This window comes from Anastrepha obliqua, chromosome 2 (assembly GCF_027943255.1).
Source record: "Anastrepha obliqua isolate idAnaObli1 chromosome 2, idAnaObli1_1.0, whole genome shotgun sequence".
NCBI lineage: Eukaryota > Metazoa > Arthropoda > Insecta > Diptera > Tephritidae > Anastrepha > Anastrepha obliqua.
This window is the reverse complement of record NC_072893.1, coordinates 96179304-96193023: the sequence shown is the minus strand read 5'-3', so window position 1 is coordinate 96193023 and position 13720 is coordinate 96179304. Positions and strand designations below refer to the sequence as shown.

Sequence of the window (13720 nt, the reverse complement as noted above, 5' to 3'; positions counted from 1 at the left end):
GTTGGTGAGTGTGAGCACCATAACATGGCGTATTAGAAGAAGAAATGAGGTTGCCTTCGAAACGTTATTGTCATTATCATGGTACAATCCACAATTAAATCTCATATATCTCAAAGCAGCAAACTTTGTACAAAATTCTAAATTTTTAATTTTTTAATCAGAATATCTAAAATACTTCAAAGTGTGCTACCATTGTGATTCCGCGTACTTGAAATTTTTCAAAAACATTTTTTTATCCTGAAATTTTAAAATTATGTGGTTTTTTTCTTAAATTATTATTTCATTAAATTTTTATGAATTTGGTCTAAGGTGTGGCTTGAGTTATTTGGTTTTCGGTTAGAGTGCACAGTACTTTTACAAAAATATTAAAAAAAAAAATAGTATATTAATATACAAAAAAGAGTTAAAACTTAGTAATTCATCGTGCTCCTATTATTTTGAGCATATGTATAAATATTTGTACATATGTATACATATTTGTGTACCGATGTTGCCACTCAAAACATTCCTACAAAACTTTCCTCAAAACTTTCTTTCCAAAATTTAAAAAGGTTTCCATGGATCTCAAACTTCGTACTAGCACTCGTTTATTAATAAAAAAATAGGTCAAGCATTACTTAGATTCGCTTATAAATTGTGCAAAGAAATTCAAATAAATGAAATCAAACTGAAATAAAGTTGTCTGAACTTGTTTTTATTTTCTTATACATATGTACGTAGATATACAGGAAAGGGCAAAAATCAATATTTAAAAAAATAAAAATAAAAATATTTGATCCAATTTCAGAGCGGGCCAAGAGTTAAGACGAAGTAAGTAGGTACATCGGGGTTAGGTGAGTTAGTCTAACAGCATTGAGATAAGATGGAACAGTTGTGCTTAGCGAAGTTAGTACAGGGTGGCGCAAAATTAATTACCCTATCGGAGGTAATTACTACTATTCGTGGTTATGTGTATGTACGCGTTCGCCCTAAATGCAAATCAGTTAGGGAGACTAATATTGAGTGCATTAAAAATGCAGTTGCTGCAGCCACCTAATGCTATTTTATAGCTGCCCAGAATGTCTAATATGTATTTAAGTTTATGCTCTACATATTCTATGTTATTTTATTCTCTTCCTTTATTTTATTGCTTTCCTCTTACCCTCTCACATCTTGTGTTACAAAGAACAGTTCCAATTTATGACAGTTAGTGAGGTAGATGTCCTGAAAGCTCTATCCAAAATAAAGTCTAATGCAGTAGGCGATGATGGCATCTCTAAAATTCGTCCGTATAGTCATCCAATATATATATAAGAGGACCCCATACCCATATAACAAACCATTGCTTGACTAGTTCATGTTTCCCATCAGTATGGAAAAAGGCTATAGTTTTCCCAGTCGCAAAAAAGGCAAATGCTATTTATGCTGGTGACTGTAGTCCTATCAGCATACTGCCCACATTTTCCAAAGTTTGCGAAAACTTGATGGCCACGCAAATTTCATCATTTGCACAGGATAATCGTCTACTCTCTCCACTACAATCTGGCTTCAAACAAAGTCACAGTTGCTCGACACCAATGGTTAAAATACCAGACGATATTAGAATTAGTTTTGACAATGGTGACTTGACTCTACTTTGTTTACTTGATTTTTCTAAAGTATTTGACGCAGTGGATCACAAATTGTTATGTTTGAAGCTTAAACACTATTTCGGCTTCAAAGACAGTGCGGTGAAGCTCATGGCCAGCTACCTTGGTGGCAGAACGCAGAAGGTTAAGACTAAAACATTAACATCTGAGCCTAGATATGTACACACTGGTCTTTCGCAAGGGTCTATCCTTGGTCCACTTCTTTGTCACTATGTGAATATCCACGCGTATGCTAATGATATATAATTGTAATTGTCCAGTCGTATTGCTCTCGTTGAAAATTTATGTTACAAAATAAACAGTGATTTGTCTGCTATTTCTGTATGGTCTAATGCAAACTCTTTATGTTTGAACGCATCAAAGTCATATGTCTTACCTATATGTAATAGTGAGGTGCTTGTTGACAATATCCCTAAATTGTGGAGGTACTAGTTCCCTTACGGTAAAAAATTTGGGGTTTATTCTTAACACAAAACTTACCTGTGCATACCATATAAATAGAGTTGTGGGGAATATTTATGCTACATTGCGTAAGCTGAGAGTCTCTGCAAGCTTCACGCCAGAGAAAACGAGGCGCAAATTAGTTCTCGAACTAAATATACCTCTCATTACCTACTCTGAGGTGGTATACAGCAAACTTGACTCCACCGCTTGCCATAAACTTACTGGGCTGTTGCCTTAACAGTTATTTGTCTGCTAAAAATTGCATATTTATGTGCAAACTTACATTATTGAAGTCACCTCCCTACCTGACAGAGAAGTTGATACCAGTAAGGTCTCGCAGACTCAAAAAATTCATCGTTCCAATATTTAATTACCCAGCATCACCTAGATTATTTTTCATTAACGCTGTTAAAGTGTGGAACTCAAGATTTAACTTCAGGGCACAAGTCTATAATTACTTTAAAAGTCTTTGATTGCATTAAATTAGGGCATTAAATTTCTCCCTATATTCTCTAATTACTACTTTTGTGTTTTCTTTTCTAAATCCTTCTTTTATTTTCTTTTACCACTACTTCTTTTCTTCTTATTATAATAGTTAAGTTAAATATATTGGACTGATTTGTTAATGAACTGGTGTGAAAATTTAGATTAAGAAACTTTCATGTCAAAAATATTCCAGTTGTATATAATATAATATTGTTGAAATGCTATTAAAAGACCTTAGAATTACTAATTATATACTATTTATATAAAATAAATAAATAAATTAAATAAATAATTGTATAATTTTCGCAAATTGCATTATTCGTCAATCATATTTGGCACTTGTGAACTAGACAGCTGTAGTATACAAACACACAAGACGTATGCTGTCCAAATAAAGATTTCCATCACTTAAATATTTTTTTGTTTCTTTAATTTAGTAAAAAAGGTCTTCAAAAAAAAAATTAATTTTGGTCCTTCTTTTACAAAATTAGGTAAATCATCGAGTATCACCCAACACTTAAGGTAAGATAAATTGATGGCCCTCGTGCAATTGATATACCTTCTACTCAAATATGAACGAGACGGTATTAGTAAAACGATCCGCGGATGACATATGACAAAAATAAATGTTTTGTTTTTTGGTAGGACTGTTATAAGCTTACATGGCAAATTTCAGCGTGATATGTCACATAGTTTGTTTTCTGTGCTACTGTAAACAAGTCAAGCTCGAGTGTGTTCTTCGAATTTAACGATGGAAATTCAAGTTGAACAAAGAATTTGTTTGAAATTTTGTTATTCCAACAAAATTTCGGCTTCAGACGCCTTAAAAATGTTGCAGACAACCTATGGGGACTCTGCTCTATCGCGTGCACGTGTTTTCCAGTGGTACAAATCGTTTAAAGAGGGCCGTACATCAACCCAAAAAACCACGCCAAAGTCGCTCAAAAATTAAGGTTATGCTGACTGTTTTTTTCGATTACGAAGGTGTGGTGCACTCGGAGTTCCTTCCGCAAGGCCGATCGGTTAACGCTGAATATTATTTAGACGTTTTAAAGCGTTTGCGCGAGATCATTCGTCTTAAAAGGAAGGAATTGTGGGACAACAAGTCATGGTTCTTGCATCACGATAATGCACCAGCTCACACATCACGTCTTGTTCGCGATTATTTGAACAAAAATAATGTTAATATCGTTCCACAAGCACCGTATTCGCCTGATATGGCTCCATGTGACTTTTTCCTGTTTCCCAAGCTCAAGTTGCCGCTGGGTGGAAAACATTTTGAGACAATTGTAGTCATAAAAGAGAATTCGAAGAACACACTCGAGCTTGACTTGTTTACAGTAGCACAGAAAACAAACTATGTAACATATCACGCTGAAATTTGCCATCTAAGCTTATAACAGTCCTACCAAAAAACAAAAAATTTATTTTTGTCATATGTCATCCGCGGACCGTTTTATTGATACCGTCTCGTTCATATTTGAGCAGAAGGTAAAGAAGGCCAAGGACCCACTGAGTGGTTTTTGCACAAAGTTCTAATGGATAAATAAACAAATAAAATCGGTGTTAGAACATAAAAACATTGCCAAAGTGGTGAATTCACTAACTCTTAAGGATCGTATTGTAGCTGGATAAATACGTCCATGAATATTCGAACGAATGTTAGATTACGAAGAGCAGTGGATAAAACTAGCAGTGAGCGATAGTGAGACAATGTATCTTCTACCTTGAAAACAACAAACACAAAGTTAACACATTTGAATTTTGGATTTCCATCGCATAGTTCACAAATGTCCAGCATGTGAGGGCACCCCGCACGATACTAACCGCCTTTTCATATGTCCCAGCCTACTCACCAACACCTCTTTCTATCTGAACCCAACCTGTCGAAACAGGAAGTTTCCTAGGCCTACCGTTACATGAGCTCGACGAAGACGATCGGTAACTACATGGCACTGAAAGGCTTGTTGCTAAGCTAAGTTGCTACAACAACAACAACAACCACTTTCTAGCCGTTTAAGGCTCGAAGGAGTTTTCGATAACCTCAGCTTTGATAACTGAGAAACAAAACAATTGGTCCTTACATTTTAAAGAGAGAGTATCGCAGCGCAATGCCAAACTTCCTTCAACAACGTAGCCTTGGAAAGGCAAGGAAAATCGTGTGTTGAGCAGGCAGTTATATAATTCTTGAAAAATTAACTAACTGTTGTTATATATTATATATATATGTGCATGAATATTAGCCCAAAGCATTCTGATAGTTCATAAACCTTGGGCAGCATAGAAGACCAACAAAAGTTTTAAACAGGACTTGCAGCTGTATGTATAATATTTTATTTACTAGATATGACTTTCACATAACCGCCTTTTTTATTTGACCAAGCGAAACAGCTGCATTGAATATTTATTTAGGGATAGGAGTTATACTCATGTAAGTCTACTGAAACCGATAGTGGTGTTGATCCTTTGGCTTCTGAGCTAAAGTTCCCTTTGAGCCTAAGAAACTTTTACTGTTCCTACCTCTAAGGAAATAAGTACCAATCAGTTTCGGGTCTAGAGGATTTGCGATTTATATCTACTCTGTTAACTGAGCATCTTGCAAAGAAAGTATAGTTCGATGATTGGGCCACATTATTTTACGGCTATACTCGTACTTCAGTGGACTGAACGAGCAAAACAATTATGGTTTCGAAACACTTTGATGTGTATGTATTCGCATATTTCGGTTAGAAACTTTTGCAGTTAACATGGTGGTAAAGGTCACAAGTGCATTGTACCTCACACCCTCAAAAGTAGTTTTTTTTTTGTTGTCAATAAAGTGGCAAGCAAGACTCTAAAGCCAGTAACGATTATCTAGAAGTCTGTTACAAATACCGCAGATGCTTACAATCTATTAAAGTCAGGAGGTATTGGTAATGATGCAGAAAATGAAAAACTGACAAGTTTATGAAGAAAGAATCTAAAACTTGAATTGGCGACTAAACGCGCACAAGACATGATTGGTACTACAACTAACAGCAGGTGGAGTAATATGGAAAACTGCACATCATAGCGTTAATTTTAAACTAAAAAAATTTCACAATAATATCATTCCAAATTGTTTATAGAAAGGACCTAACTACACAGTTTGCTATAAATTGCAGGTATGTAAATATTTTATCGTTTGTTAGATCCTCAACATAGATTAGTTTGACTAGATAAAACGACCTTCTTTCATAAATTTACTTTTGCTTTTCACTCACCTTTTCTTTCCAAATTATTGACCGCCTGTACAAGCCACCACACCTCAGAGCGCCACTTAAAGCAGCCGCCCAATGTTCTACCTCAGCACACCCGCTTGCGTCGATGATCAAAGTAGTTGTCGCTGTGGCGCCACATTGCTACCATAGCCAGTTGTGGTGAGGAATTGCAGTGATGAGGATGCTGTCACAATGGTCTGACGTGCACCGTCACCCACGCCACTACCACCACTAGTATAGTTGCTGCCGACCAATGCCTCCCGATAGCCAAGATCTTTTGTCGCATTCGTCTGCTCACTATTCTGCTCGTTGTTTATGCTGGTGCGGCGTTGTAACAGCTGCAAGCCACTGGCTGTACGATGTGCAGAATTGTAAGGTGGCGGAGGAGGTTGACGGTACTCATACCCATAATTATTACTGTTGCTATGTCCTGTTACAGAGTGTGAGTCGGTGGGTGTACGCGGCGATAGTGCGACTGATTTACTATGTCGTTGTAGCGTCGAAAAGCCACTTTCCGCCTGTGGCGTCGCGACACTTGCGCCCGCAGTTGTCGTTGGCATTGAACCAGTGCTGGTGAGTCCGATGCTGGTCGTCGTTGCCACAACAATCGCCTCACCTCGACGCAAAGTCTTTTCGCTGGGTTTGCTTGCGGCACCATACCTGGACTGCAAATATTCTTGCGCATTGATATTATATTTACTTTTGGCCACATTGGGTTGTTCATGCAATGTTTTTTGGTGTTGTTGTTGTGACATTTGCTGGTCATCGTGTAGATTTACTGCCCTCATTGGTTTTATCGGACTATAAAGCTGTCCTTGCTGATTGCTGGCCGCATTGTTGGCATGGCCATTAATGTTACTGTTACTATTGTTGACTGCTTTGTGGGTGCTGTACGCGGGGAGAAGGTCAGGCTGATATTCGCCGGTACGTCCTCCACCGCCGCCCAATTGACCCTCACTACTCTGTAAGTCTGTACGCCACTTGCTACCACCTACACTGCCGAGGCCACCTTTGCCGATAGGCGACATGTCCAATGTTGTTGTTGATGTTGCACTGAGGAGACGATTTATTTCAACTGCGGACGGTCCATGCGGGTATTTGATGTGGAGCGTATCTGGAGAAAAAATAATACAGAGGAACATCAACACACATTCAGAGGCAAAGCTGGTGTATCACTGCCATTCAGCAGTAATAGCTGAGTGGGTAGGTTTGTTTGAATAAAATTTTGTGCCACGACTCCAGTAGAAAACTCATGCAACGCACAGTAAAATAAATTAAACCAACCATAATATTAGCCTCATATTGTACCGTTGACTCTTATCTTCATATCCCTCTCACCTTACCGCAAGCGTTTCCTCAACCTCTATCAGATTTAAAAAAACTCAGTTCCCATTCATTTTAAACATATCCTCCCACACTCTCGAACGCAATATTTTATTTGCCCACATTTGCATGCGGACATTTATTGTGGCATCTCGTTAAATATTATCTCGTTAGTGTTAAAGTATTTGTGTAAATATTTACTACAACAGTACTACTGCGAACAGTATTAACACAACATTGTACAGCGTCGACGTTCTAACAAATTTAATCAGGAATTAAATCGCCAGCACTTTCGTGCGTGCACACATTCGCATAAAATACTGTTTGCAGATGTCATCAATCTGTCCATCTCCTCTTTGCCCCTTAAGGCATTTGCTTGTGTTTAATTAGTGTTGCTGGCGTGATTCAAATACTGTACAAATTTGCTTAGATATAATTCTTCTACATGTAAATATTGTATTTGTATTCAGAAGCTTTCAATTTATGTACTTTGCTTTAATATATAAGAATTGAACCCAAGTGTCCAGAGTTTGAGCTAATCCAGCACCGTTTCTCAGGAATCTCAAATCGTAGCACATTTTCCTCAACATTTACCTGAGCGTTCAAGTGGCCTACTCACCTTCTTGTTCATAAATATTACGTGAAGTGAAAAGTTGTGAATGTTTTCCCTAATTTCTCTCAGAACGGATATTAAATATATGTAATTGGCGGCCGCCGTAGCCGAATGGGTTGGTGCGTGATTACCATTCGGAATTCACAGAGAGAACGTTAGTTCGAATCTCGATGAAACACCAAAATTAAGAAAAACATTTTTCTAATAGCGGTCATCCCTCGGCAGGCAATGGCAAACCTCCGATTGTATTTGTGCCATGAAAAATCTCCTCATAAAAATATCTGCCGTTCGGAGTCGGCCTGAAAGTGAAGGTCCCTCCATTTGTGGAACAACATCAAGACGCACACCACAAATAGGAGGAGGAGCTCAGCCAAACACCCAAAAAGGGTGTACCCACCCTTTGTTGGGTGTTTGGCAGAGCTGTCCCTCCTATATGCGGTATGAGTCTTTATATTTTCCACAAATCGATGAACAAACCGTTTCGTGCTATCTCCGAAGGGCAGCTAGTTTTTATGAGGAGCCGTTTCATGGTAGAAATACAGTCAGGTTTGCCATTGCTTGCAGAGGGACGACGTTATTTGAAAAAAAAAACTTTTTCTATCATTTGGTGTTCACTGCAATCATTTCCATAGACTCGGGATATGGTTCATCGACTCCTGTCGTCTTTGCGATCAATTCCCAAAAACTCCAGCACATCTTCTTCTCGAATGCGATGCCATAGCGAAAAGAAGGAATAGACATTTCGGCCTGGTACTGCCACAAAAGGCACATACACTTAGCTCAACGCAGCTTCATCTTAGGTTTACCTAGAGAACAGAGTCGAGTTATTTTGGTGAGTAAAGAGCACCTTGAATTATTCGACTATATTCTATCAAGAGGTGTTTCATGCACGTGGTTTCGAACGGGGGACTACCGCAGCAACAAATTCGGCTACGGTGGCTACAGAATAGATATTGGGCAGTTATATATTTCTATTTATTTTATTGTACTTCTGCTTGGTAGTTATTTTACCACTTTCAATTTGATCAAGTCAAAGCTAGACAGTTTCTTTTTAGCTGTTCTATTTTTTATTACATTTTGACAATTCGCTTATAGCCATTTATTCTAACTCTCACTTAATTATTTCTTCACTTAATTCTTATTGAGATAATTTTTTTCGCTATTATTAGCTGCTATATGTATGTACAGGGTGGGCCATGTACAATTTGCTTTTTGAATCGGCTCTAAAAACAAATCTAATCAATATTTTTTCAAACGTTTTTTTTTATTTTGAAGATTGAACATTGTCATTTATGAATGAAAATTAATATCGTTCAAATGACTGCCACGACTGGCTTTACAGTAGGCCATTCGATCAACCCAATTTTTAAGCACATTTTCGATTGTTTGGGCTCCAATTTCATGAATGGCAACTTCGATTTCGTGTTTTAAAGCATCAATTGTCTCTGGATGGTTCGCATAGCATTTGTCCTTAATGCCTCCCCACAAAAAATAGTCCAACGGGCTTAAATCACAGCTCCGAGGCGGCAAATTGATATCGGAATTTCGGCTGATTATTCGGTTTACAAAAACGGTAGCCAAAAGTTCGAGTGTAACTTTGGCAGTGTGACAAGTTGCACCGTCCTGTTGAAACCAAATATCGTCCATGTCATCCTCTTCAATTTTTGGAAACAACTCGTTGAGCATGTCACGGTAACGCTCGCCATTTACTGTAACCGCGGCTCCTCGCTCATTTTCGAAAAAAATGGTCCGATGATGCCGTCAGACCAAACCCCCCCCACCAAACAGTGGCTCGTTGTGGATGCATTTGCTTCTCTACAATAACGTGAGGATTTTCTGAGCCCCAAATCCGACAAGTTTGCTTATTGACGTAGTCACCGATGTGAAAATCAGAAAAGAAGAAGAAGACTCACCACTTTGGAAATAGGTTTTCAATGTTTCCCAATTTTGCATAGCGTCCCATTTCGTAAATGTCAAGCCTTTAAGTAAATTATGAGCACATCTGACATGTCATTTGTGTTACCATTCTCAAAAAAATAGGTGGTTCAAAAAGCAAACGCTATAGGGCCCACCCTATATTACTGTTACTAAATATTAGCTGCTACTATTTGCCGTTGCTAAAAGTCTTCGCTTTGTAGTTGCTGTACCTTTCTCAGCTGCTTAGTGGATTGGTTTTTTTTGTTTATCGATACGCTACCACAGAAGAGTACGAAGAAAACATCGAGTAAAGAAAGAGAAAATATTCCAAAAATTGAAAGAAATTGTTTAACAACTGTTTCGCTAATGTTTGGACAAATCGAAAAATGATACGAGTTGATATCTGAAACTAACCTGATTTGATCATAATCCGGATTAAGTTACCCTGCAATAAAAATATTGATGAGCTCTGTAGCTCATTGACTTACTTTGGACACTAAATTGGTCTGGCTGTCAAAATAAACTCCTACCCCTTTTACTGATGTTCAATGGACCTCCAGTGGACATTTTTGGTATTAAATCGCCAGTAGTGAACTTTGGCATGATATACACCAGGTCTATATCATCAAATAAAAACATACAAATAAACCACTGCTACTATTTTTTATAGAAATTAAACAAAAAAAAAAAAAACCACAATAAAGAAATATTTAATATAACTTCACTGCTACAAACCAAAGTAATTGATTGAACCCCCACATCATAAACTTACCATCTCTCAGTGTAGCAACTGACAAAAGTATGCTCATACAAGGAACTTTTGCACTAGAGACCCCCTATGCGTTAAATGTGCTGGTAAACACAAATCACTTGATTGCACTGTGACAACAACACACAAGTTACAAAGGATGCTAAATCTATAAGGTTTTCAAAATACAACGTTTCCCAGCTCTACGCCATGAAACAAATAATGTCCAGGATCCTGCTACACAGGCATAAAATGCTGTATCACACGCAATCATACCTGATATCAGCTATGCCGATGCAGCAGCACAAAACCTGGTCCAGAAACCAAACAATGCAAAAACACACATTCGCATATCTACGCCAACACCGAGTAGGGCTATCTGTAAAAACTCCCATTAACAACAACCAAAACGATGAAATGGGAGAAATAAAGGAAATGATAAAGCAGTTAATTCAACAAATTTCAAACAGGTGCAATAAATACTCTGCTGATGACCCAATTTGGCAAAACTGGAGCAAAAACTTAAAATCCTTGTCTGGAATGCAAACGGATTGTTTAACAACGCTTATGAAATAAAACAATTCCTTAGCGACAACTTTATAGACATAGCACTTATTTCAGAAACGCATTTCACACAAAAACATTGCTTAAAAATTCCGCGATACACACTCCAATACAATACAATAAATACAAACCACGCAGACGACACAGGGCATGCTGGAACAGCAATAATAATTAAATATACCATGAAATTCACAGAGGCGGGACACTTCAAAAAAGATGATATCCAATCTACAAATATTCAAATCAGTGATGGAAGAAGTGTATTCACAATCTCGGCACTTTACAGCCAATCTAAACACCAAAATTTTTGGAGAGCAATACTTTCAATTTTTTAATGGTCTCGGTGATAGATTCATAGGTGCCGGGGAATTTAATGCAAAGCATACAATTTGGGGCTCAAAAATAACAAATAAAAAAGCGGAAAATCTCTTACAAGCAATCCAATTTCCAGAGGAAAACACATAGAGAGATCCAACATATTTGTCCATTGACATAAATAAAGCACCTGACTTATTCGATATTTGCGTCGTAAAAAACTTTGACTGTCATCTTTTCAAAATAAAAAGCCTACTCGAGCTTTCATCTACGGGGAAAAAGTTAGTAGGGCAAGAAAACCTAATAAACTAGCAAATGAAAAAACTGGCTGGGAATCATTTCGTGATTATATAGATTTAAATCTACAATTACACATTGCTTTAAAATCTAGTGCTGGCATCGAAAGCTCAATAGTTTACATTAATGACATCATACAAGAAGGAGCTCATAAGTCAACACTTTATCTTAAAGACATAATCCACGAAAAAAACGCTAATTGTGCTATGATTAAGAAACTTGTTTTGGAATCCCCCAGATAAAACTACTAAAACTAAACAGAGCAACTAAAAACCTAAAACAAGTCTTAAAAGCAAAGTCCGAAAATGGCATCTCTCACTATTTCAAAAAATTATCATCAACAAAAAAACTAACTACTCAATCTGGAAAGCAACCAAAAAGCTTCTAAACAAAACAATTCACCAACTGCCTATGAGGAAGGAAAACGTAAACTGAGCAAGAACGAATGAAGAAAAATCAACAACACTAGCAGACTATTACGCAGAAATATTTTCAAGCTCTACAATGCGAATACCTTCCCATTTGAATCAGAGCGAACTCATTTTCAAGATTATAAATTAAGATCGGTGACTGCACGAGAAATCTAAAAATATAATAAAGACTGATATAAAACCAAAAAAATCCCTTGGATTTGACCAAATCACAGGACTTATATTAAAACAACTACTATCTCGCGCAATAACCGACATATGCAACATATTTAACGCTATATTTAGGCTTAAATATTTTCCGAAGGTTTGGAAAATAGTTGAAATAATTGCTATTCCCAAACCTGACAAGGATCCAGCAACAGCATCATTATTTGCATGTCAGCTAGATGCAAAGAAATTTTGGTTGGCATTCATTTGGACAAAGAAAACGCATCTGACAAGGTTTGGTACAAAGAACTGATCACTAAGTTAAAACTAGTGCTTCCTAACAATATATGCAAACTACTGGAAAGTTTCATAACGGATCGACATTTCTACGCTAAGTTTAACGACAATACCTCATCACTCCGAAAAATGACAGCAGGAATTCCACAGAGTAGCGTTCTCGGACCACTGCTTTACAATCTATACACTGCTGACATACCAGTGCCCACTGAAGCAAATGCAATGTTGGCTACATACGCAGATGGCACAGTTTTACTTTACGGACATGCAAGCTTAGCGAAGGCTACAAAGAAGATGCAACAAACATTTACGTAAAACTTAAGAATGGTTCGACTCGTGGAATATAGCAGCAGGTTATATAGACAACAAAAGGAACTTCATACCAAGAAACGTCACCATAAATGGAGCTCCTATCCCTATATCCTTATCTGCGAAATACCTAGGTATACATCTGGATAGCAAACTACTATGGAAGCATCACATTAAAACTAAGAGGGACCAAATCAAAACTAGATTCAAACAACTCCACTGGCTGCTAAACAAAAACTCACCTTTGTCCTTGTACAATAAGGTTTAAATCTACAAAACAATTATAAAACCTATCTGGACTTACGGAATACAACTTTGGGGGACAGCCAAAAAATCGAACACTAATATTATACAAAGACAGCAATCTAAAATTCTAAGAATAATAAATGGTGCGCCCCGACCGGGCACCATCAAAGAAGAAATATCAAAGGTCAGCAGAAAGTACTATGCAACGACAGAGACACACTGCTACAGCGAAGTAAATGTACTTCCTATACAAGAACTCATGCGAGCCCGTCGGCTCCAACACAAACGACCGATCGTCGTTATATTATAAATCACAATCTTAGAAATATAACGTAGCTGTTAAAAGAAATCGATCCAGTATCTATGTATCATGTATAAATGCTCTTATAAAGATTCTAATTGTTATTATTCTTAGAAGGCCATTACGCACTGCGACCAGAGCTGATCTATTGTGAAAGGCCTATTTTTGTAACCCTAGAGTTTTAGGCTTTTTAAAACTTTTAGCACAATTTTGGGTTTGTTGTTCCAAAGATTGCATGGAGATACTACGATGCCACCAAGATGATGAAGTCTCTGTCTGCCCAACGCAGGACATTAACAAAGCACATGTTCTGAGCTTTCTATGTCCATTTCGCAAAATCGGCAGACATTGGTCTCAGATAGACCAATATTGCTTAGATGATACCTCAGGCTGCAGTGACCTGTAAGATATCCTG

At 37.5% G+C, this 13720-nt stretch overlaps 1 protein-coding gene across 4 annotated transcripts in view; it reads right to left on the bottom strand.

Moving 5' to 3' along the window:
• LOC129238984 (uncharacterized) overlaps positions 1–13720 on the bottom strand; it is a 166228-nt gene that overhangs the window by 22305 nt on the left and 130203 nt on the right. For all 4 annotated transcript variants that reach the window (XM_054874236.1, XM_054874237.1, XM_054874238.1 and 1 more), the window contains exon 4: positions 5801–6911. In XM_054874236.1, the coding sequence (XP_054730211.1) occupies positions 5908–6911 (1004 nt within the window). In that variant the 3' untranslated portion in view covers positions 5801–5907. The remainder of the gene's footprint in view (positions 1–5800; positions 6912–13720) is intronic.